The sequence below is a fragment of the Eucyclogobius newberryi genome, unplaced genomic scaffold, assembly GCF_026437365.1.
Source record: "Eucyclogobius newberryi isolate DKJ021-1_F unplaced genomic scaffold, fEucNew1.0.hap1 SCAF_3, whole genome shotgun sequence".
Lineage (NCBI taxonomy): Eukaryota > Metazoa > Chordata > Actinopteri > Gobiiformes > Gobiidae > Eucyclogobius > Eucyclogobius newberryi.
The window spans coordinates 25,733,027-25,754,021 of NW_027315945.1; the positions used below are offsets into that span (position 1 = coordinate 25,733,027).

The 20,995-nt window shown below is 42.3% G+C and overlaps 3 protein-coding genes across 3 annotated transcripts; all 3 read right to left on the reverse strand.

The window, feature by feature from the left end:
* Window positions 1-57: 57 nt before the first annotated feature.
* LOC140374122 (trophoblast glycoprotein-like) lies at window positions 58-2,551 on the reverse strand. The gene is made up of 2 exons (XM_072460922.1): window positions 1,747-2,551; window positions 58-1,606 (listed from the first exon to the last, which is right to left on the reverse strand). The coding sequence occupies exons 1-2, from the start codon at window positions 2,034-2,036 to the stop codon at window positions 610-612; spliced, it is 1,287 nt and encodes a 428-aa protein (XP_072317023.1). The 5' UTR covers window positions 2,037-2,551; the 3' UTR covers window positions 58-609.
* A 241-nt stretch (window positions 2,552-2,792) lies between these two features.
* On the reverse strand, window positions 2,793-6,092 carry LOC140374123 (transmembrane protein 222-like). The gene is made up of 6 exons (XM_072460923.1): window positions 5,904-6,092; window positions 5,622-5,706; window positions 4,915-4,946; window positions 4,066-4,162; window positions 3,851-3,981; window positions 2,793-2,927 (listed from the first exon to the last, which is right to left on the reverse strand). The coding sequence occupies exons 1-6, from the start codon at window positions 6,020-6,022 to the stop codon at window positions 2,840-2,842; spliced, it is 552 nt and encodes a 183-aa protein (XP_072317024.1). The 5' UTR covers window positions 6,023-6,092; the 3' UTR covers window positions 2,793-2,839.
* A 920-nt stretch (window positions 6,093-7,012) lies between these two features.
* Window positions 7,013-12,699, reverse strand: wdtc1 (WD and tetratricopeptide repeats 1). The gene is made up of 16 exons (XM_072460368.1): window positions 12,550-12,699; window positions 11,662-11,792; window positions 11,266-11,349; window positions 11,133-11,179; window positions 10,800-10,911; window positions 10,486-10,673; window positions 10,231-10,413; window positions 10,054-10,148; window positions 9,844-9,959; window positions 9,689-9,764; window positions 9,543-9,624; window positions 9,307-9,477; window positions 8,989-9,224; window positions 8,750-8,915; window positions 8,387-8,579; window positions 7,013-8,312 (listed from the first exon to the last, which is right to left on the reverse strand). The coding sequence occupies exons 2-16, from the start codon at window positions 11,707-11,709 to the stop codon at window positions 8,115-8,117; spliced, it is 1,995 nt and encodes a 664-aa protein (XP_072316469.1). The 5' UTR covers window positions 11,710-11,792; window positions 12,550-12,699; the 3' UTR covers window positions 7,013-8,114.
* Between the last annotated feature and the right edge of the window lie 8,296 nt (window positions 12,700-20,995).

Below are 20,995 nucleotides of genomic sequence, written 5' to 3' on the forward strand. Positions count from 1 at the left end.
AGCGTTAAACATTTAAGAGCCGGATTGCAGTCAATAACTTAATATATTCTTTTATTGTATTGAGGTGCTATAAAGATATCAAAGTCTACATGAAAAAGGCAAAGACAACAGCGGTGCTGTGCCAGCAGGTGCGTTTTCCAAACAATATCTTTCATAGTGCCCTATTTCTCCTGTATAGAAGCAATTAATCACACTCGAATTTAAACAGCAGTTCCACCTGGAGCAAATAAATCAGTAATAAAAGGGGTCTCCTCAATTTGCACCAACCACAAAAAGTAGAACAGTTACTACATTCGTACATGTAAGCTATTGTAATAATATAACTGCTTGTCAAGCATTTTGCTGTTTTTGCCTTTATCATACGGTAGTCCACTCAAAACTACACATAAAAATGACATTTGTGTGTTATTAATTAAGTTTAATAGGACGATTACATTTAAGATGTTGACACAAAATCTGTATCTATTCCCTAACATAGACCTAAAAATCTTATCTATGCATAATATACATTTCAAATATTCTGTATTTTGACATTGCAGTAACACAAGTCATTTTCTGGCTGTATAATTGCAGAAATCTTATAAAAATGCTGTACATGCACACTTTATATCAGCACATAATGTTTCGTTTACAGATGTTCACAGCTGGAGAGCTTGTCATAATCTTAACCTGTGTGTCTGTGGGCATCTGCTCAATGCAGGTATCATTGGGCAGCTGCTGTGACAGACCAAAGTGTCCCGGGGCTCTGGTGCTCCCACTCTCAGCAGAAATGGAGCCAGATGTGCGCCGAGGATCTGTGTCAATCTCATATCTGTAGTGGTATCCCTCCAGGACATCTCGACACGCATCTCTCATCTCAATGATCCATTTTTTCATGCCTTTGCGATTGAGGTAAAGCACAAAGAGGAAGACCATGCCAACAAAGCCCAGGACAAGCCCTAAAAAGACATAAGACGTTTGCAGGGTCAGATCTGTGACCTCTTCTTGGACAGGATCAACACAGCCGATGGCTTCCACACCCAGACCACGGAGCCTGGCATCAATCAGCTTCTTTGGTGAAGCACATTTCACACTTTCAACATCAATGTCCGCTTTAGAGTCATTCAGCCAGGAGACAAAAGCACGGATCTCACAGGAGCAGCTATAAGGATTGTCTCCAAGAAGTATCCGGATGTCTCCGAGCCTTGCCAGCTCTTGCAGCGCATCCTCGTAAAATGTCCCGAATGCATTGTCACCCAAGTCTAGCATCTCCAGATGGTCCATGCCCGAGAAGGTGCCACTGTAGACCACCACCAGAGAGTTGTTCCTGAGGTATAGCTGCTGCAGATTGGGCAGGTGAGCGAACATCCCGGGGGGAAGCAGAGCCAAGTTGTTTCCCGAAAGGTCGAGTCGGAGAAGCCCGCTGAGGCCACCCCATCTCAGAGCTGTTGTGAGGTCGGTCAAGACGCTGGTGTTGTAAAGAGCGCGGCTGAGGTTGAGCTCCTGGAGGGGACTGCCGGGGATGCTCAGTGCCTCTGGGTGGAGGAGAGCCAGCCGGTTTCCACTGAGATCCAGAAAACGCAGGTTGATGAGGGCATAGAAGCTGTGGGATGCCACCTCGGAAATCCTGATGAAACAATTATAGAGCAAGCGTTAAGAATTAGTTATGTTATTTATTATTTATCACACTAAATGATAACACACGTAAGAGCATGTAATAAACACCATTTACAGTGGATGAGCAAATGAAAATAAAGTGTACATTACCCATTATTGTTTAAAATGATGTTGGTAGCATTGTCCAGCGCTGTGAATGAATCAGACTCAATTCGTTGTAAATAATTCCCAGTGATGACAATGGTCCTGGCATATCCAGGAATACTTCGAGGCAATGTTGTTAGATCTGCCGAAACACATTTTACTGTGCGAGAGATGGCAAAACACTCACAGCCTAAAGGACACTCTAGGCACTGACCAGGTCCACACAGTAGAATTCCCCAAAAAACAAAAAGCACAAAAATGCACATCTTTAAATCAGACACTCTTGACAAAATCATATTTAGTCCATCATTATTTACAGATACATTTAACAATATTACAGCTATAGGTTTCTTTAAGCAGATAAAGACCTCTCTAGCTCAATATTCTCTCATCTGCTGCACTCAGGCAATAAAGGATCCCGTAAATAGATGGTGGTTCATATCGCACAGAATCTCCTGGATGAAAAAGGTGTGTGGTTCCCTTAAAGGTACAGAGGACAATTAGAGTGCAGCCACAGTCACCCACCACATACTGCAGAAATATGGCAATATAGTTTTATAAAATCATTAGAATATTTGTCTTCACAGAAACTTGTTGATTGCACTACAACACCACACAATCATTTACAGATCCATACGCTTGAAAAGATATTTATTTCAATATCAGTATTAACTCTTAAATTCTTACACAACAATACTATATTTTACATATGAACCCATATCATTTCTATCTTTGGTAACCAGTTAAATTGCCACTCAGGTAATGGATGAATTCAGATTCATTATGGTAGTATACAGTATGCATTGTAAAATAAAAATACATAAATAAATAAGTACTGTAGAGATGTACTACGTTTTACCTTGTATAAAAGCCTTCAATGTGGGCACAACAATAATGGTAAAAAATCAAATTACAGATTCTAAACTAAATAAAAAATCTACAGTATGTAAACAATGAATGAAAGAGCTGTTTTCTACACACAATTCCTCTTAGTGTGCAATTGACTGGCCTCCCAGAAAGCAGTCAGAAGACTTTCATTGTCATTACTGTAATAATGAATGTATCAACAATTATTAAAGTCTTTGAGTCATGGTGCTCATTAGTGCAAGTTGAATGTCAGGATAAAAGTGGTGAGGACTCCACTGAGCATGATGAAAGGTAGCCAGGTCTTGAAAAATGCAGCCCAGCTGAAGGATAGAGAAAGGAGATTGTATGTTAGAGTGGTCATGGGCACCTAGAATACCCTCTGCCTATATGAACACACAAGGACATGTGCAGCGTGGGCCGGTTTGCCTCCCCTGGGGAGCGCTGCTCTCCCGTCCTGCCCATGTCCTACTGTCCTCTACAGCAGCCAGCGCAGGGAGCCCCGACAGAGGGGTGACCTCCAGTGGTGACACACAGGGGGCGCTCCTGTCATTGATGAATTATGCGGCTCACCTTCCCTTTAAAAAATGGTGTGCTGTGGGAGTATATGTGCAGAGGCAGCACAAAGTGTGACGCCAGCTTCCTCTATGTGGGTCATGGGAGAGTAATGAGGGGAATCTCTCAGCCATGTGCCTTCACTACTTACATGTGGTAGCAATGCATTCCTGGTTTGCAATCAAGATGTGTTTAGCCTGTTTGACTTGAGTAATTATAGTGAAGTGTATCGTAAAGGACAGTTTGGGCAATATGACAAAATAAAATAAGACCAATCAGAAACTGCAATATCATGTGTTTTTCCCTTTAATGTTGCTCTATGCTCAAATACAAAACAGTCAAAACAGTGTCGAACATGTGACTCAACGACCAATTGCGGTGAGATGTCAGATTTACTGCAATCATGACTTTGGTTTGAAGAAAATTGCCCATTGTTTTTCCTTGTACCGGTAATAGTATTTCTGTGTGATGCATTTCTCTCTCTTAAATAAGACTACAGGAATGATAATTCACAAAAGAACTCAAATAGAACAAGCTGTTTTGATTATCTGAACTACGTGTATTTTCCACAAATATTAAGTTCCCTGAAAAACGTTTTTAGGATCATTCCTCAGATTACAGAGAGCAAAACAAGAATGTAATCTCCCATTTTGTATGTCACAGTGCAGATGTGTGGGATTATTTGCTTTACCTCACATGTTTCCCATGAATCAGAGACAGTGCACAAAGATTCACCATGTTCCAGGATGTGCAGTTGTCGTAGCGCATCAGGTTCAGTGCCATTGCAACGTGGGAATGGCAGTTATCAAGGCAAAGATTGTGCTTTGAGAAAAAGAAAAAACAGACCATTACTTGGTATAAGTTTTCTAATGTTTTGTAATTATCTATTCATGATTATGCTCTTACCGGCCTTGATTTGTACTCCTCTGATGCATCATGGACGGCTTTGTCCCACGTAGCAGCACCACTTCCACAGACTTTGTCAACATCTAACTTCCAGTATCTATAATAACATTTGAGATCATTAGGTTCAAAGTAAAACAAAGTTTAACTGGTTTATGTGGTTCCCAAAGTGGGGGTTAAGTGGCGCTAAACTGGGGCTTGCGAGATGTTTTAAAACAAAAATTGTGACACTGTATTTAAAGGCGTAATGGACGATCTTTCGGCGATTTGAGAACGCAGGCGAAAGTGCGCATGCGCACTCCCCCGTGCGGACTGATACAACACACACGTGCGTTTGTTTATTTAGCACGACGGATCGCATCGCATCTCTCATCTCCCGTAGATTTTCCGTCTTTTCTGAGACAGCTTGAACTGTCTTTCTCTGTCTTAATTTTGTCCCGTACACTGAGGGAACTATATTACGATAGATCCATGCGCTTAGACACGCGGAACCGTGCTGCTCTCGGGGGACGAGCCGCACGCGGCTGCAGGTGAGCGGTAGGTGAGTTCTATGATTGATACATGGCAGGACTAATCGGCAGTCCACGCCACGAGGAAATGAGACTCAGATTTGGGCCTTTAAGCAATTATTTGATTTAGAACTGTATATTTCTGTAAAATTGGGTCAAATAATTCAATAAAAGTTTCAAATAAATAACATTTACATTAATATAGCATGTTTTAACACTTGAAATTAGGACCACTGTCAATGTCATACTGCAGAGGGGGTTATTTTTGGGGTCGCAACCTGAAAAGTTGGGAAACCCCTGATCAAGAAAATAATGTTGGAAGAAGTAAATAATGTGAACATACTTTGTTGGCTTTCCAAACCCCATGTTGTCCTCCTGAAAAATTAACAAAAAATTATGTTTAAGTGATATTCAAATTTTGAAGAGATTGTGCAATAACTAGGGTGAGGGGGAACAGTTGTAGTAGTGTAGTGTAAAATGAAACAAACTGTAAAAACTGAACAAAATATAGATAACAAAATGAGAAAAAACAAAAGATAAGCTGAAAGAAATTCTGCATCTATCCATTATATAAATGTCCAACGTCTATCCAGGCTCCGTCTCTGCTATCCGTTTAATGTTTTTTGATGCAGCTAAAAGTACAATCCAGGCGTATCCATCAATAATTTCCATTGTTGGAGTTGTACGTCCCAAAACACAAGATGGTAATGTGCTGTAATGATTTGGCAGGCACAGTGTCTCCGATTTTTTTTACATCGAATTTATTTATTTTTCACATCGAATTTTTTTGACATCGAATAAAATTTCTTTTTTTACATTGAATTAAAACATTGTTTTTACATCGAATTAAAATTAGTTGTATTGTTTTATATACAATGAATATTTTACAAGATTCGATGTAAAAAAAAAAATCGACGTAAAAGAAAATTCTATGTGAAAAAAAAGATTTTCGTAATAAAAACACAATTCATAATGTGCCCTTTGACGTGGTGCTATTCAAAAAACCGTGACACGTTTTTGTGTTTAATATTTTCAAACTAAAATACTCACTGAAACATAATAAGATCCTGCAAAATCCCGAATGACTCCCGTCGACGTGCAGATGCCCATGTGACCGATGAAGGGGAGCACCCACCTGAGGGAGGCGCAGCACACTTTATTACGGGAATCCTTTGAACACACAATCATAACACAACTGCAACACACACGTCTACAAGAACACGCAACAACTATCACAACAACGACGGCTAAACTGTAATCTGACGACGCGTTTAACCGTGCCGTTTTGCGAGCTAGCGCCCGCCCGCGACCAAAGCTGCAAAGGCGTCTTACGACAGCAGCGGGATGGGGGTCCAGACGACGCAGTGAGGGTAGCGGCTGTGCTTTCTGTCGCCTTTCAGGAACTCCCCGTGGTAATTCATCATTGTGTCCGTTTCGTCCACCTCCGCCATCACTACGAGCGATGACTGACGCACGGTTACGCAAGAGCTTTACGCATGGCGGGCGCGTCTTTACGCCGCATTTACAGTCGGTGTCTGCGGCGCGGCGCTGGTGGTTTATAATAACAGGAGTAATGGCTTCATTTGTGGTTCCTTTACAGCGATCACAGCGTCAGTGTTTTAGGCGTGTAGTAAACTTCAATGAAATGTACTTTATGAAAGAAAAGTGCGGTCGTGGCGCAGCAGTGCGTGAGGGAGAAGAGCAGGAGGAAGGCACAGGATTATGAGGATGGTTGAGCTGAAATGATGTGTTGTTAAGTAAGGTCACCCAAGCCAAACTGGTCCTGGGTGACGGGTCGGACCAAGAAAGGTTCAAGAAGATCTTTAGGATGGGGAACAATGCAAGGCCAGTTACGTGGGCCAGATTGGCGTTACCAGGGCCCATCAACAACCTCTAAAGGGTTAAATTGAAAAGTAAAAGGTGTGCGTGATACCTGGAGACTAAAACTACTATAATGACTTAGATTTGACTTTCATGGTTACCGTACTTAGGAGCTATTGAAAAAATATTCCTTTAAAATCTATAGTGTAGGAAACTACCGCTGCAGATGCGGAGGCGAATGTCCAACGTGAAACCAACTTCACCGTGGTAGAAAACTAGTCTTATTGGTTATATTTAATATATTTTATATTTGATCTAATCTGTTATTCCTCCTTAAACTCACAACTCCCGGCTCCTTCTTATATTCACTCGCTGTAAGCTCCAACTGGGTCACCTCGTTATTGCACTACGTAGGACACTTATAGTACCTCTTATGCTCTAATGTACTGTAACCCTGGAGTCAGCAAAGTGCAAAATAGACACGGACAAATGTGGAGTAGAATTAAAGAAAAGAAGGTTCATGTGCCCACAGTTCATCTTGTCACCCCAGTTAGAGTTGTGTTAGTTAAGATGTCACATAGGCTTTAAATCAAGTAAAAGTAAAAAAAAAGAGAGAAGCATCAGTGTGTTAAATATATATTTTTCTTTGTTTACAACAAAGACAATGACATTAAATCTCAGAGAAAACGTATAATAGTACAACGTAAACACGAGGAAGCCTAGTGTTGCATGTTACCAAGTCAATACAAGTGATGGGACGGTGGCTCTGTCCTTTGCTCAATTTGTGCCAAAGCAAAAACCCAATTACCTCCAAAACTTAACACTTACAAACCATTTGTCTTTTGCCATACGTCATTATCTGTGTCTCAAAACCAACAGAAGCATTTATGCCAAGTAATTTATGCCTCTTCATTTACAATTACGTTTAACACAAATGTAATTTGTAAAGATTATTCACAAACATTTATCTTGCGTTGCTCATTTCAACACTTTTTTTTTCGACAACCAAGCCCTGTAAGTCAAAATTATGTCTTGATTAAACGTAAATATAAATCCTTGGCAATAAAAGTGATGATAACCTTTGGTAGAAAACAATTTGCTCTTATACAACAAAGTTAAACTATTTTTTTTTATCAAAACACTTGATAACGGTTATGAGAACATTTAAATGTTTGTGATGAAAGGAAATGAACAAGTAGACTGAAACGGATCATTTGGGTTAACATTTTGCAGCCGTTCAGAGCTCAGTGAGCACTGAGACGTTCAGCTTCAACAAAAAAGCGGAAATAATGCATTCACACACGATCAACTTTGTCAAACCTACCAGACCCTACTCGGAGGGCCGGATAGATGGCTATGACCTGAAAATCAGTCACCAGCTGTGATGCCACCTTAGGAGCATCTCGCAAACATAAAAAAGTGCAGAACTCCTCTCCTTGTGAGTGATTTGGGTAGCGCACGTCTCCACAGATCCTTTGTGCACCTCAAGCTGAGGGGAGCGACTGAGGTGGTTTTGCTGCTATAAGCAAGGTGGCTGTTTATCTACACCATCGTAAGGACTCCCCAGTCGCCTGCAGACACATCCTCTCTTGGGACGAGGGCGGTTGATGCATAGTGCAGAGATGTGACATACCTTTCACTCAATGATTTAGTTGATTTAGCGAATTCACAAATCAAATAGGAGCTTCAACAGTGCTCTTGTGTGTACATCTTAAGTTTCGTTTAGCTCGGCCGACATTGCACTTGTCCATCTGAGCTGCTTTCATCGTCCGAGCCGTCTGGACCGACACCTCGCAGTCCTGTGATGCGGTAGCCCATGTGAAGCAGCATGACCTCCAGAGGATCGGCATTCATACGTCTCTGGTTGGCTTGAGCCGCACTCTCCATGTCCTCCACGATTCGGACATTTTCGCACTCCATCTGTGAATTAAAGTGGAAACATATTATAAATTGACATTAAATTCACCATCTGTGCATTTGTGTGAGAGATTAACCTCGGGCCTCGGACTCCATAACCGAACAACAGGGTCGATGCCGCTGGTTGCAAGAAAGCAGTAGCTGGGGTGTGGCTGTAAGCAGTTGACGATTGACTCATCTCCCTGCAGTATCCTCACCAAGTTTGAGGTCTCCTTTTCCCAAATGAAGAAAGAACCATCGTCTGAACCACTGACAATGTACTGGCCTTTGCTGTAGGAAACATATACAGTTAAGAGGCCGGCTCCTTTGTGAATCCGCAATTTTAAAAGTGATTGCTCCTGGTAGTGCACAATGGAATTGACTAACGCTCAAACGCCAAACGCTTGTTATTTACTGCCCTCTAGTGGCGCCTGTATGAAGTGTAGGGGAATTCTACTTGCCTTCCAAAAAAGTTGGCTTCCTTGATATCTGTGGTTGTATTGCAGTGACCGCAGTATCGATGCTTGTAGTCAAAACTGTGCTCTCTCAGAACCAACTCATCTTCAGGGATGGATTCCTTTCGGCTGAATGAGTGAAATCTCACAGAGCTGTTGGCCTTTTTGTCTTCTGTAGATTGAGAAGCACACATTGGTAATGTTTGCATGTGTTAAGCAAATGCATAGCATTTTTATATTCTCACCGGATTCATTTTTAGTAAATAAAGCAGCTTTGATATCCTTATCAAGGGCGTCACATGCACTACTGTGAGCCTGCTCTGGGAACTTTCCCTTAAAGTCATCCAGACACTCCAGGGCTTCTGTCACATATTTAAGCTCAAAGAGACATCGTGCCAGCCTGAAATGAGCCTTAAGATGGGTCGGGTTTAGACTCAGCGCCTTCAGGCAATCCCTGAGCGCATCATAATGGTCACCATCCCTGTAAGGGAGTAAAAAGCTGTTAACTTTGAAAAGACACTAGGAGAACATACAAAGTGTATCTCAAATGAAGACAAGCTCACCACTTCCGTTTCATATAGGCAGCTGCTCGGTTACCATACAACATTGCATTGCAGTCAGCTTGATGAATACCTAAACTGTACAGCTGAATGGCTTGTGTCCATTGCTGTCGCGCAAATGCATCGTTCGCTTGTTGCTTTATTTTCTCCAAGTGAGGAGGAAGCTCTACGGAACTGCAAAGTATTTGTAGAATTACATCTTTGACATGTTTTATTGTGATTCTGCAAGCATATCTTACCAAGCATGAGCAAATTGAATATGGCTTGTTTGAAGGTGAATACCATTAGATACACCATTGGTCGTCCTGCCGTTCTGTAGATCTACAGGAAAAACAAAAGTTAATAGACAACACCAGTTTTACATGCCATAAAATCAACAATGTACCTGGTGATGACTGGTACTGTTTTTGAAGAGAGAAAGTATATGGTTTTTGTTTAAATGTGAGGTCAAACAAGTATACCTAAGAAAAAAATGGAATAATATTATAATAAACATAACACACACTGTCACTAATCAGATTCAGTTTTTCCAAGGATTACCTGTTCACCACCCATGTTAACAAGTAGCTCAGTGCCATCTGGACTGAAAGTGACATAAGTAGCGACCAGCACCCTGAGGCGGTTGTTGTAGTCAGGTAGTTTGACGGGTAAATGACCTGGTACACAGAAATTAAACACAATTTAGCATTATAGTCGTACATTTTGTACATATTGCAAATAGTCATTTGACACACAATGCAACATTTTTACCTGCAACATAATACTGCCCTGCGCCGTCTGGGATGGGGTTCTTTGTATCACAAAATGTGTGCACAGCTGCAGATGTGCTCTGAACGACAGATTTTCTGTTAGAGAATGAGAAAGGTTGAACTTCAAGTATGCAAGTAATCAAAAAGTAACACTGTATTAAAAATCCAATTTCTAAACCTATAATTGTGAATCATTCGGATGTCATAGAGCCGTACAAATGGTCCATTAGCCCCCACTGCGAGGTAATTGTTGTCCCGTGGATTAACAGCCAAACATTTCGCCTCCACCAGCTGACCACAGAACTCCGTCAGGTCTATGAGAACTTCTGAATGTTTACTGTTCTCCCTCAGATCATACTGTCTGTAAATATCAAAGAATAGAATAGAAAAGAAACAGTACAACAAAAAGAGTCTTTATTTTGCATTTTAGTACCTTATAATACCATCCTCTGCAGCGCTCCAGAATGTGTTGGGCCACATGGGAGCTGTGGCAATGCGTTTGACCCTGTTTGTATGATCAGAAAACATGTGGATGGTTTCCTTCACAGTGACGTCATGTACATGAACCTTTGTGTCCGCAGCACCGGTCACCAAAATCCTGTCACCAGAGTGAGGAAGGAACTGTATCGAGAAATATACAAGGCCAAATTATGTTGTTAACTGCACAGCCTCTAATTTATTAAAGAAAATATGGCATATGTTTTATTTTTAAATAATACAAAATGTGTATGTGGTCTGAAACTTTACCTTTACAGAGAAGATGTTTGCTGCATGGCCTGTATGCATAGTTGTAAGCTTCTTTTGTTTGAAAGGGTCCCAGATGATGGCATGTTGATCATCTGAGCCAGAGGCCAGAAGGCTGAGAAGAAGAAAGAAAAATGCCAACTAGTCTAAAGTAGTTGAGCCATAGAATATGCTGTGTCTTGAGCTATGGTCACTGATTAATTTATAAATTCACTGTAAATACACTCATAACAATAGTGATAATCCTAATGGACTGTCAGTTATAAAGCACAGGAACATTAAGAGTTGGAGTACACTAATATTTGTCTTGTAAAAACACAATAAAGAAAGGCTTACTCTCCACGTTCGTTCCACTCCAAACAGTTCACACAGCCAGTATGACCCTAAACAAACACAGTGTTCAGTGTCATGAGTGACACTGTGCTTCTTCCTGCAGACTCGTACAGCTCACTACAGCCTTCAGTCTCACCTGCAGCTCTGTCTCCAGTCCAAGTCTCTTGATGAAAGGATCTGTCACGTGGTAGAGTCTTTGGAAACCTGGTGCTCCTTTATCCTAGAATGGAATAAAGAATGAGTAGATACTTTACATTGGTGTAGACTCATGTAATATTGATTATAAGGAAAAGGCTTGATACTCAATATGAATTTTGATACCACAGTGATAAAAAAAATAAAAATGTTTCTTTCCTATTAGCATGTGGTGTTATGCTAATTGCAATTGATTGAGATTAAGAATTTCTAAAACTGTTAAATTAATGTTGATACTTGTTCAAACAAGAATTTAGATTTGATACTAATTTTAGTATCGATTACTAGTATCTGGGTTTCGATTCTCTTGACAACCCTAGTGTAAAGTTAAACTCACCCTGATCTGCCGGTGCAGGAGGTCTCTGGTAATGTTGACAGTAGACATGGTCTCTTCACAAAAATAAAAAAAATAACTTTTGGAAAGCTGGGCTCAAATATAAGAAGACATCTGTGAAGTGTTCTTCAAGGCTGTAACACAACAAGAGACTCAGTTATTTGAAAAGTTATAGGATTTTCTCATATAATGTGTCATTACAGTAATAAGAGCACAAATATTCGATAACTATAATTCCACTCCAGATTTATACAAAGAAACAGTGGCACAGGCCATCCTTATTTAAATAATAGTATTGAATACATTTTGGTAAATTTTACAATAATTTCTACAGCTCAAAAAGGGACTGATTATTGATTAAATTAAGTTACTATACATTTATAACAATACAACACGTTTTTATTACTTATGATTGCTCAGCTGGTTTTAGACTATGGGGGCTCCCGTAGTTTCCTCTGTTATTGGAAATCACTGCCATTATTATTAATCATAATACAAATGTTGATGGCGTACTTATTTGTATCAATAAAAATGATCAATTCTCAAACTTTCTATGTATAAACTACGGATTTGGTCCAGGAAGGCAACTTTATGAGCTGTTGCTAGTGAGCTAATGGGCTACTTTTGGAGCCATGTCAAATTGTAATCTAAAACAACTGCGTCAGACATAAGATTTTTTTTTACCTTGGATATATTTGTAGTTGTGCTGTACAATCACACTGAGCCGATTGTACTTTATTTACAGTCAGTGTGCAGAAAGGACCTGTGTCTTTTCCATGTAGCTGCGTTAGCGCTTTACGTTTATTACTGCTAGCTAAACAAACCATCCGATTCACATAACGTTATAATTCGCAATTATCTAAAGACAATCATATGATATGTGCATCCTACCCGTTTCCCCGATGTAAAAAGACGTATGTCACGAAATGTCCATGGGAAAAACGTGCAGAATCCCCGTCAGTGTGAGTTTGTTGACAGATATCTCGCTAATTCCTGAACACTGCCTATGCACAACTGCAGTTGCCAGATCAGGGAAGCAAAATTCAGCCTAAAAATCCCAACCCACGAAAAATTGCAATAGTGAGCAAAATGGTCGTCATACAGGCAAAATATCACTAGTTTCTAATTCACTATTTCATATTTCATGAAGTAGTACAACCGTTATGTTTTATATATAATTTCTGGATGCCAAATATGGTTTTCGCATCTGGAGGTCAATGGAGTTTGTAAAAATGATGAGTCCATTTCGAACAATAATATTGTTCGAAATGTATCCTTATTATTGAGAATATATTATATTCTCAATGATAAGGATACATTGGTAAGATGATGCTCAATTAAAGTTGGGGCTTCAGCCTGTGCAAGCGTAAACATTTTGTATTATTCAACCATGACTATTTTTGTAAATTAATACTAGTAATATTATGACTATAATGTATTCCTAACTCTTAAATCCTTAACTGTTGCAAACCACCGTGCACGCGTGGATGAAACTACAGCGGAAGCTTCAGCCTCTAGAGTCGACATTCCAATGACTCTACAACAGGCTCCAGCGCAGCAGCCATATTGTAACTGTAGTTTATGTTGAAGCACACAAGCCTACTTTTTCTATGCATAGTGCTCTTATTAGGCCCGAGCGCCACAAGTTGGCGAGAGGCCGTGCAAAGCACGGCTCCGAAAGTGCGCACGACATCGAGCGCGAAGCGCTCGCCCACTTCCAAACACTCACTAACGCACTCCTCCACTCATGCACGCCCCGTGCAGACTAATTAGTAGTAGAAAAAGGGAACATTACCGTTGGAAACGGGCGAAGCAAAAGTGCGCACTAAACGAGCGCTTTACATTGCGGTCGTCATCCCCATATAAAGCACTCATTTGCGCTAAGTAGCTCACGAATACGTTCCCCATCTCTTGCATGTTCCGTGCATATAAGCATGTAATGCAAAAAATGAACATTATTACTGTTTAGAAACACAAAGTGGGCGGAGCGGCGATAATGGCTCTCGCCTTCCCGCGCGACCGAAACTTCACAGTTTTCACCAATACCATTTGAGGTATTGGACATGTCCAATTTCTGGACACTTGGAGACAGATGAGCAGGACCTTCTTGCTCTGGAGTTTTATTTCCAGCTGCTTAGCCCTCCTCAACCGAGCAGCAGCTGAACGACGTGAAGACTTTGTAGCAGGCATCTTTAATAGAAATATATGTGTTAAAAACGACACTACAGCAAAAAAACATAAGAATCCACATGGACCATTATTGGAAAGAGACACACAGGCCACGAACAGCGTCCCTATAGGTGGTGATCTGCAGGACAAAAGCAGGTCTAAAATAGGGCTAAAGCTGGATGGGCGGAGCACACGGTCCTTACGCATGTTACATATACACAAATTTATCAATGAAGCTGTAATTCACTGTGTCTGCAGCTCTATGATTCAGTGAAGTCTTTGCTGGTTTCAAGTTTGGGAAATATTACAGGGCTATGTAGTGAATGAGGGGTTCGGGACGATTGTGGCCATTGATTGGGACGAAGCAAAAGAGTAGAATATAGTCTTGATTTCCCCCAGCAACACAATAAAGATGAAGCTAGCACTAAAGAGGCAACATGCTAGAGAAAAAAAGCATGTCTCACCTTTCTGTCTCCCAAATGATGTCCGGTTCTCAGTTGGAACAGGTTTACTCCAAACAAAGGAAATGTGTAGTCTAGAGTCTAATGTAATCCCTGTTGAGTCAGTAGGGGCGCCCGTAGCGTCTGCATTCTTGCATAAAAGTACTTCTTCTTCTTCTTCTTCTTCTTCTTCTTCTTCTTCTTCTTCTTCTTCTTCTTCTTCTTCTTCTTCTTCTTCTTCTTCTTCTTCTTCTTCTTCTTCTTCTTCTTCTGAATAAAAAAAGTACTCCTTCCATTGCTTTGGTGTTACAAAGCCCATGAATTTATTGTTGTTGTTGTTGTTGTTTTATGGCGGTTGGCATCCAAGTGTTGCATTACCGCCAGACTGTATTCCTCAGACTTTGTCGTAGTCCTCAGACTCTGTCGTAGTCCGTAAAAGTACTCCTTCCATTGCTTTGGTGTTACAAAGCCCATGAGGTCATGATATGTCTTTGTGACTAGAATAGTTGTTGTTGTTTCAGAGACCAACCGGCTTTATTCCAGGGAGACTCTTCTTCATCTTCCTCTCCTTCTTTGACGTTCGGTGCTTCCACCGTACAGCTTTATTCTTTAGGCTTCATTCTATAGGCTTTAATATGTCCACTGATGTCGCTGCTTGGTAGCCGTGCGTCTACGAGACTGGGCGAGGACAGGAGACCACCCCCACCCCCATCTCGTCACTCTGACTCAGACTCTGTCGTAGTCCGTAAAAGTACTCCTCCCATTGCTTTGGCGTTACAAAGCCCATGAGGTCATGATGTGTTTTTGTGACTAGAATAGTTGTTGTGTCAGAGACCAACCGGCTTTATTCCAGGGAGACTCTTCTTCACCTTCCTCGCCCTCTTTGACGTTCGGTGCTTTGGAAGTACAAAGCCCATGAGATCATGGGACGTCTTTGTTGTTTTACAAAGCCCATGAGGTCATGGGACGTCTTTGTCGTTTTATCCTTTAGAAGTCCTTCTTCCATCACTTTGGCGTTTCTAGGCCCATGAAGTCCAAGCGCGTTAGAACATCCTCTTGCTCCTCATCCTCGGCTCAGTCTCCAACACCCCCCACCTCTATAAACGTTTACCCAGCCCTGTGCTACATAAGTAAGCAACCACAGCCTGACACAAACCCTGTGACTGGATCGCCAGAACGTTCCGCAGATTGAACTCCCGCCCATTATTCCGAAACCACAAGGCCAACCCGGCCCTTTCCCTATCATAAGCCTCACAGCAAATCAGCACATGCTCGACAGTCTCTGGCACCCGACAGTGACCACACAGACCGGTCGGATGTTTGCCTATCCTACTCAGTGACCAATTGAGTCCAGTATGGCCAATCCTCATGCGGGCGAAGGCCCTTTCCTCCCACGCGTTCCTGCCCATAGACCCGCAAGGACCCACACTACCCTGTATGTGATAGAGATGCCGTCCAGTAACACAGTGGCTCCAAAATTCCTGCCAAAGGCCGACCACATGACTCTTGATAACGGGCTCGATTTCAGACTTGCCCAACTCAACCGCCACATCAATTGATGGCCGCCGAAGGGAACGTTTAGCCAGTGCATCAGCCATTTCGTTACCATCCACCCCCACATGCGGAGGGACCCAAATGAAGGAAACCCTCACATCCTTCCTGGACAGGGAGAGCATCAGACAGAAGATGCCATTCAACACATCCTGTCTGCAATCCGATTTCCCAGATTTAATGCTTTGCAATGCTGACTCTTCTTTATCTTCTTTGGTGCTTCCACCGTACATCTTGGGCTTTATTCTTTAGGCTTTATTCTTTAGGCTTTATTCTTTAGGCTTTGTTCTTTAGGCTTTATACTTTGGACTTTATTCTTTGGACTTTACTTGTAGTTGAACATCTTAGACTTTACATGTGTGTAGTAAAGAGTTTATGTCTTTATTCTTTAGACTTTATTCTTTAGACTAAAGCCGGCTGCACCTCCTGCTCCCTGTACCTTGCAACTGAGACCCGCCCTTGAGGCTCAGCAACGGAAGGCGATTGGAACTAAACGTCTGGGTGGAAAGGACATTCTTGTGTCTGATGCTGAAAGAAACACGGTCAGAGGAGTTATCGTAGGTGTCCCTACGGCGACGTCTGTGGATGAAGTTAAGGAGAATTTGACTGGAGCTACGGTGGTGGACGCTAGGCGGTTGAAGGTGACCCGGTCTGGGGTAAGATGTGACAGCTTGTCGGTAATGGTAACACTTGAAGGGAGGTGCCTGCCTAGTAAGGTGTTCATTGGGTTCATGTGCCATGACGTTAGGCCATATGTTCCACCGCCCCTGCGTTGCTTTAAGTGCCAGCGCTTTGGGCATATTGCAGCGGTCTGTAGAGGGAGGCAAAGATGTGGTAAATGTGCAGGAGATCACGAGTATGGGAAGTGTGACGTGGGTGCAAAACTGAAGTGCTGTAACTGTGGGGAAGAACATAGCTCTGCCTACGGGGGATGCAGGTTTAGCAAAAGAGCTGCTGAGGTGCATAAAATAAAGGTCTCTCAAGGTATATCCTATGCAGATGCAGTCAAGAAAGTTTCAAGTAACGAGGTTAGAGTAAATACAGAGAGAGGAGCCAGCGCTGCTCCCAGCCAGGGCGAAATGAGAAAGGCCAGCGTGGCTCCCAAGAAGTGTGAAGGTTTCAAGAGTGGAGGTCCCAAGTGTGCAGGTTCCAGAATTAATGAGAATACCCTGGTTGTGGATAGAGAGGATTTTGTACTCTTTATGGTGGATGTTGTAAACTGTGCTGCTCAGACTCAAAGCAGAACTGAAAGGATCAGGATCATTGCTAAAGCTGGAGGGAGATTCCTTGGAACAAAGGAGCTTGATTGGGCAGATATAGAAAACAGGCTAAAGGCGCTAAATGGGAGTCGGAGTGATGGGGGTCTGCTTTTGGGGAGTCAGAGTGATCAGAGTGACGAGATGGGGATGGGGGTGGTCTCCTGTCCTCGTCCAGTCTCGTAGACGCACGGCTACCAAGCAGCGACGTCAGTGGAAATATTAAAGCCTATAGAATGAAGCCTAAAGAATAAAGCTGTACGGTGGAAGCACCGAACGTCAAAGAAGGAGAGGAAGATGAAGAAGAGTCTCCCTGGAATAAAGCCGGTTGTTGTTGTTGTTGTTGTTGTTGTTGTTGTTGTTGTTGTTGTTGTTTTATGGCGGTTGGCATCCGAGTGTTGCATTACCGCCAGACTTTATTCCTCAGACGTTTCGTAGTCCTCAGACTCTATCGTAGTCCGTAAAAGTACTCCTTCCATTGCTTTGGTGTTACAAAGCCCATGAGGTCATGATATGTCTTTGTGACTAGAATAGTTGTTGTTGTTTCAGAGACCAACCTACGAAACGTCTGAGGAATAAAGTCTGGCGGTAATGCAACACTCGGATGCCAACCGCCATAAAACAACAACAACAACAACAACAACAACAACAACAACAACAACAACAACAACCGGCTTTATTCCAGGGAGACTCTTCTTCATCTTCCTCTCCTTCTTTGACGTTCGGTGCTTCCACCGTACAGCTTTATTCTTTAGGCTTCATTCTATAGGCTTTAATATGTCCATTGATGTCGCCGCTTGGTAGCCGTGCGTCTACGAGACTGGGCGAGGACAGGAGACCACCCCCACCCCCATCTCGTCACTCTGATCACTCTGACTCCCCACAAGCAGACCCCCATCACTCCGACTCCCATTTAGCGCCTTTAGCCTGTTTTCTATATCTGCCCAATCAAGCTCCTTTGTTCCAAGGAATCTCCCTGCAGCTTTAGCAATGATCCTGATCCTTTCAGTTCTGCTTTGAGTCTGAGCAGCACAGTTTACAACATCCACCATAAAGAGTACAAAATCCTCTCTATCCACAACCAGGGTATTCTCATTAATTCTGGAACCTGCACACTTGGGACCTCCACTCTTGAAACCTTCACACTTCTTGGGAGCCACGCTGGCCTTTCTCATTTCGCCCTGGCTGGGAGCAGCGCTGGCTCCTCTCTCTGTATTTACTCTAAACTCGTTACTTGAAACTTTCTTGACTGCATCTGCATAGGATATACCTTGAGAGACCTTTATTTTCTGCACCTCAGCAGCTCTTTTGCTAAACCTGCATCCCCCGTAGGCAGAGCTATGTTCTTCCCCACAGTTACAGCATTTCAGTTTTGCACCCACGTCACACTTCCCATACTCATGATCTCCTGCACATTTACCACACTTTTGCCTCCCTCTACAGACCGCTGCAATATGCCAAAGCGCTGGCACTTAAAGCAACGCAGGGGCGGCGGAACATATGGCCTGACGCTATAGCACATGTACCCAATGAACACCTTACTAGGCAGGCACCTCCCTTCAAGTGTTACCATTACCGACAAGCTGTCACATCTTACCCCAAACCGGGTCACCTTCAAACGCCTAGCGTCCACCACCGTAACTCCCGTCAAATTCTCCTTAACTTCATCCACAGACGTCGCCGTAGGGACACCTACGATAACTCCTCTGACCGTGTTTCTTTCAGCATTAGACACAAGAATGTCCTTTCCACCCAGACGTTTAGTTCCAATCGCCTTCCGTTGCTGAGCCGCGTCCTTGCACACGACCAGCAGCGAGCCATCTCTAAGGACACTCGCACTCTTGATCACTCCCACAGCTACAGTTAGGCTCTTTGACAATGCCACTGAATTCCACTCCTTAAAGGATGCACTATCCTGTGCAAGCTTTATGATCACCTTACAGTCTCTGCTCTCACCCCGGACATCAATAGCTTCAGCCTCATCCTGCTGCTCATTCCCAGAACCCTCGGACAAGCTAAGGGACTTTTTACGTTTCCGGGCACGTGCAGGCAGAAAAGGCTGCTCCTCCACGCCGTCCAGAACGTCTTCCATCCCCGATCCACTCTCCTCCGCCATCTCCCGTCTCTCCAGACCGGGTGTTGAGCCGATGAGATGTTGTTGTTGTTGTTGTTGTTGTTGTTGTTGTTGTTGTTGTTGTTTTATGGCGGTTGGCATCCAAACCGAGTGTTGTTGGTCTCTGAAACAACAACAACTATTCTAGTCACAAAGACATATCATGACCTCATGGGCTTTGTAACACCAAAGCAATGGAAGGAGTACTTTTACGGACTACGACAGTCTGAGGACTACGAAAAGTCTGAGGAATAAAGTCTGGCGGTAATGCAACAATTGGATGCCAACCGCCATAAAACAACAACAACAATTAGCATTAGCGTTAGCATTAGCAGGAAATTAAGCCTTTTTGAGACCGTAAGGAATATATTTTTTTTTCTGAATTTTATTAAATTTCAACGTCTCTAAATGCAAAAAGTGTTGTTTTGAGCAAGTACAATTTTCAAAACAAAAAGTAAAGCGTGGCGGTGCCACTTCGATTCAACATGGCTGACTTCCTGTTTATCATACAGCGATGCTTCCAGGTGCGTTTTACTCGTCAAAGGTAGCTCTATCACTGTCCCAAGTCTCATGTGCCTAGGCCAAAGATTAAGCGTTTCATGTTTTTTTCTTTTTTAAACGACGTGGCACTGTTGCGACGGGCGTTCTCGCAAGCTCCATTTTATTGGAGTTCGGGCCGTGCCGATTGCGTCTATGTCCCCATGTGTGACTTCCATCGATGTTCAGGGGTCAAAAATGCCTGAGTTGTGGCATGACCATGAATAAGAATCATATAAGAATAATCAATAAGAATAATAAGAAACCAGGGAATAACATAGACTCCTCTGGAATGAACATTCCATTTCATGGCTCGAGCCAATTAAATTCGATGTCAAAAAAGTAATTCGATGTCAAAAAAATGTTGTGTCAAATTTTTTTGTAGACGTTAGTTTCGTGTGTTTATTACAACCAACCAGAAGTGTGCGGGTTATAATATATATGTGGACAATAAAGGATTATCTTATCTTATATTTACATTTAGGAATGTATGTAGCACAAAATACAAAAAGCCAACAGTTCTCGTTCCAAACATATACCAACTGTGAGGCACTGCAGCTCCACAAGCCCGAAGTGCTCTGATGTCAAAAACAATAGCAATCATGAAGAGGTGACACTGTCACATTCTCCAAACACTGCAGCACTGAACTGTACACTAGTGTGTTCAGTTTAGGTTCTGTAGAGAAATAAAACCGTTTACTCATATTATTTATTATATGATATTCCAATCATTTATAGAATATTGTTGTATTGTTATATTGGAAAGAAAACACAAAAAACATATACTTTTAAGAATATTTATTGACAGGGAAAATACCAGAAATAATTTTTTTACACTTCAGACAGCATTCATTACGTGACAGTAGTATTCACATTAAATATACAGATGTGTACAATCCGGGGAAATATGTGTGGATGTGAGGACTGTGCGGGGCCTGCTTCAGATCCAGTTTGCAGAACCTGCACGTTCTACTTGGGGCAGGTGACACCTCTCTCTTCCTCTTCTGCTGCTTCCTTTCCTCCACTCTCCAGCTCCCTCTGGAAGAACTCTGTCTACAAAGTCCTTAAAGGTGGGCTTCAGGGCTGCTGCTGCTGCTCTGCTGCCGCTGCTGTTTCTTCACAACTTTCTGCAATACTTTCTCAAGGGCGTCTTGAGAAAGAGACCAGGTTGGTGTTAGTGAGGTTAGTGTAAATGAGCAGAAGAAGCACTCACGTCAAATAAGATAAGATAAGATAAGATAATCCTTTATTGTCCCACATGGGGAAATTCC

Coding starts and splice junctions, on each gene's coding strand:
- wdtc1 (XM_072460368.1), bottom strand. CDS start 11,709: ATGTCTACTGTCAACATTACCAGAGACCTCCTGCACCGGCAGATCAGG. Junction 10,674..10,799: donor CAAACATCTTCTCTGTAAAG/GTAAAGTTTCAG, acceptor TTCTCGATACAG/TTCCTTCCTCACTCTGGTGA. Junction 8,580..8,749: donor GAAGCCAACTTTTTTGGAAG/GCAAGTAGAATT, acceptor TGTTTCCTACAG/CAAAGGCCAGTACATTGTCA.
- LOC140374123 (XM_072460923.1), bottom strand. CDS start 6,022: ATGGCGGAGGTGGACGAAACGGACACAATGATGAATTACCACGGGGAG. Junction 4,947..5,621: donor CAGGATCTTATTATGTTTCA/GTGAGTATTTTA, acceptor TTAATTTTTCAG/GAGGACAACATGGGGTTTGG. Junction 3,982..4,065: donor AGGAGTACAAATCAAGGCCG/GTAAGAGCATAA, acceptor TTTTTCTCAAAG/CACAATCTTTGCCTTGATAA.
- LOC140374122 (XM_072460922.1), bottom strand. CDS start 2,036: ATGATTTTGTCAAGAGTGTCTGATTTAAAGATGTGCATTTTTGTGCTT. Junction 1,607..1,746: donor ATCATTTTAAACAATAATGG/GTAATGTACACT, acceptor TTGTTTCATCAG/GATTTCCGAGGTGGCATCCC.